The sequence below is a fragment of the Ceratina calcarata genome, unplaced genomic scaffold, assembly GCF_001652005.2.
Source record: "Ceratina calcarata isolate Rehan_Ccalc_2016 unplaced genomic scaffold, ASM165200v1 scaffold233.2, whole genome shotgun sequence".
Taxonomy (NCBI): Eukaryota; Metazoa; Arthropoda; class Insecta; order Hymenoptera; family Apidae; genus Ceratina; species Ceratina calcarata.
Genome location: NW_017145181.1, coordinates 156,496 through 158,577, shown reverse-complemented (window position 1 = coordinate 158,577; position 2,082 = coordinate 156,496). Strand labels below are relative to the sequence as shown.

Below are 2,082 nucleotides of genomic sequence, written 5' to 3'. Positions count from 1 at the left end.
ATATATAATATAATATAAATATATTTATTATTTATTTAAAAATGGCGACGTCTCGTAGCGCAATTCTCGTTTCTTTGTCAAACATTTAATATTATTAATTAAAAAATGTGGATATTCGAATGGAACGCGACTGTGAAATACGAGAAAGGACACGGGAATGAAGATTCGTTTTAAAGGGAAAGTTTGCCGGGGTTTGCACCTGGCATTACGCTTCGACGATGAAATAGCGGGTGGAAAAGTGAATCCCGTTCAACCCTGACAAACTGTCATTCCCGTTCCATGAGAATTATGCAAATAAATCTTCGCTGATCCTCTTAGTTACACGTACGGGAGGTGCGTGGCAGCGTCGCGAGACTACGTTCATTATACGCGCTTCACGAGCTAATCGGATTAAATAATAGTTCTCAGTTCTGCAGCGAAACGAATCGCCTCGCAAACGTCGCCGCGGCGTCGCCGGCGTTCCGTCCCGGGAATTTCGTCGAGTGGAGGAAAAGATTTTTTCCGTTCGCCAGATTTTCGAGGGGCCTTCTCTACGAAAACCGTTTACTTTCATTATAATGTATCTGAACTCGCTCGGAGTTCCTGCAGGATCCTCTGAAAACGTTCCCGTAGTCGCGAGGGGGATTAAAAAACATTTCCGGAAATTCGCACGTGAACGTGGAATCGTGAAATGGCGATCGTAGCCCGAAAACCGGGCCAAGTTAAATGAGAATCCGTTTTCTTTCTCGCTGAAACTAACGAACGGATCGCCCTCCGTCTTCGTGACTAGAGATCGGCCCCAACTTGAGAGAAACTCAATTTCAGTCTCACCTATGCTCAGATACTTCTTGTGCACCGCTTCGTAGGCGACCCAATCGATGTTCTTGAACTTTGTTCTCTCGGGTCTCAGCCCGACGTCCGGCGTGCCCTTGTTCGGATTCCTGTCGACGTTACACAGAATCGCATTGTCAGTTGGTCGCTCCGACGCGTTCCGTCCCGTAGGATTACTTACCCGGTGCGTGCGAAGTTCGTCAGGTAGAGTATCACGCTCTCTGACAAGGCTATCTCGGCTTTCGTGTAGTTCTTCGGCCAGTGGGACATGCCGCCTACCAACGGTGCTCCGAAAAAATACGGCAAGTCCTCGCCATGTATGCAGCCCGATCTCTGCAAACAAAATTCATCTGTCAAGCTTAAACTCATAGAATTTTATCCTGAAATAAAATGGCATGTCATTAATTTAAATAGAGATGAACGCTGGGTTGAAAAGGATATAGGAAAATGTCGGATGTAACGGGATTAATTTCGCGGAGGTGCTGGCAGGTGGGAAAATATTGAGAAGAATTGCAAAGCACTTTGTGTCCCCGTGAGAAATATTTCAGGGCTGCGAGACTTAATTTCGCCATTTACTAAATAAATATCCTTTGAGGAGAGGCAGTAATGTGAGACATGGGATCTGTCTTGAGATTTTTCCCATAGCGATCCTCCATAAAGGATATTAAACGATCGGCCATAATCGCGAGATATCCAATTTGCAAATAAACCGACAGTTGTTCCGATTTTTTTTCTTCCGAGGACGAATGAATACAGAGGAGAGTTTCGGCTCGGATCGAGGCTTCCCAGGCATGAGAGTTTCTCTCTCCCTTTGAGCTCGCCGAGGGTAATGGAGACCTTCTGCGTCTTTTGTGGCTCCTCCGTTTCCTCCCTAATATTTCCCTTATCGATTCCTTCTGCGAGTCTTCGTGCCTCTTTTGAAAATCATGTAGTTCGTTGCACTCCCCCGGAACGGCTGCTTCTGCTTATTTTCAACTTTGCGACGCGACGCGCGCTCTCGCACAAAGGGACTGTCAAAGAAGTTCGGCTACAAGGGACACGGATTTCGCCTATAGTAGATACGATGATCAGTCGTTCAACCGTCAATTACATACATAAATCTGGTCTTACGTATATAAAACACATACGGTTAAACTGGTTAAAGACAGAGACGTTAAATGTACACGTGTTGATTGCAGAGTTTAATATAATATTTATTGTTCGTATTTGGGATAAAAGAGAATTATATACGACCTTTCTTGTAAGTAATAGAAGTACTTACAACTTTTATTT

General features: G+C 44.6%; 1 protein-coding gene across 2 annotated transcripts in view; it reads right to left on the bottom strand.

Moving 5' to 3' along the window:
- The window catches only part of Nlg3 (Neuroligin 3), a 5,761-nt gene extending 3,726 nt beyond the window's left edge, over nt 1-2,035 (bottom strand). The window contains exons 1-2 of one of the 2 annotated variants that reach the window (XM_026811686.1): nt 992-2,035; nt 811-920 (exon numbers count right to left, since the gene is read on the bottom strand). In XM_026811686.1, the coding sequence (XP_026667487.1) occupies nt 811-920; nt 992-1,179 (298 nt within the window). In that variant the 5' untranslated portion in view covers nt 1,180-2,035. The remainder of the gene's footprint in view (nt 1-810; nt 921-991) is intronic. The other variant, XM_026811685.1, reaches the window with a different exon arrangement.
- Between the last annotated feature and the right edge of the window lie 47 nt (nt 2,036-2,082).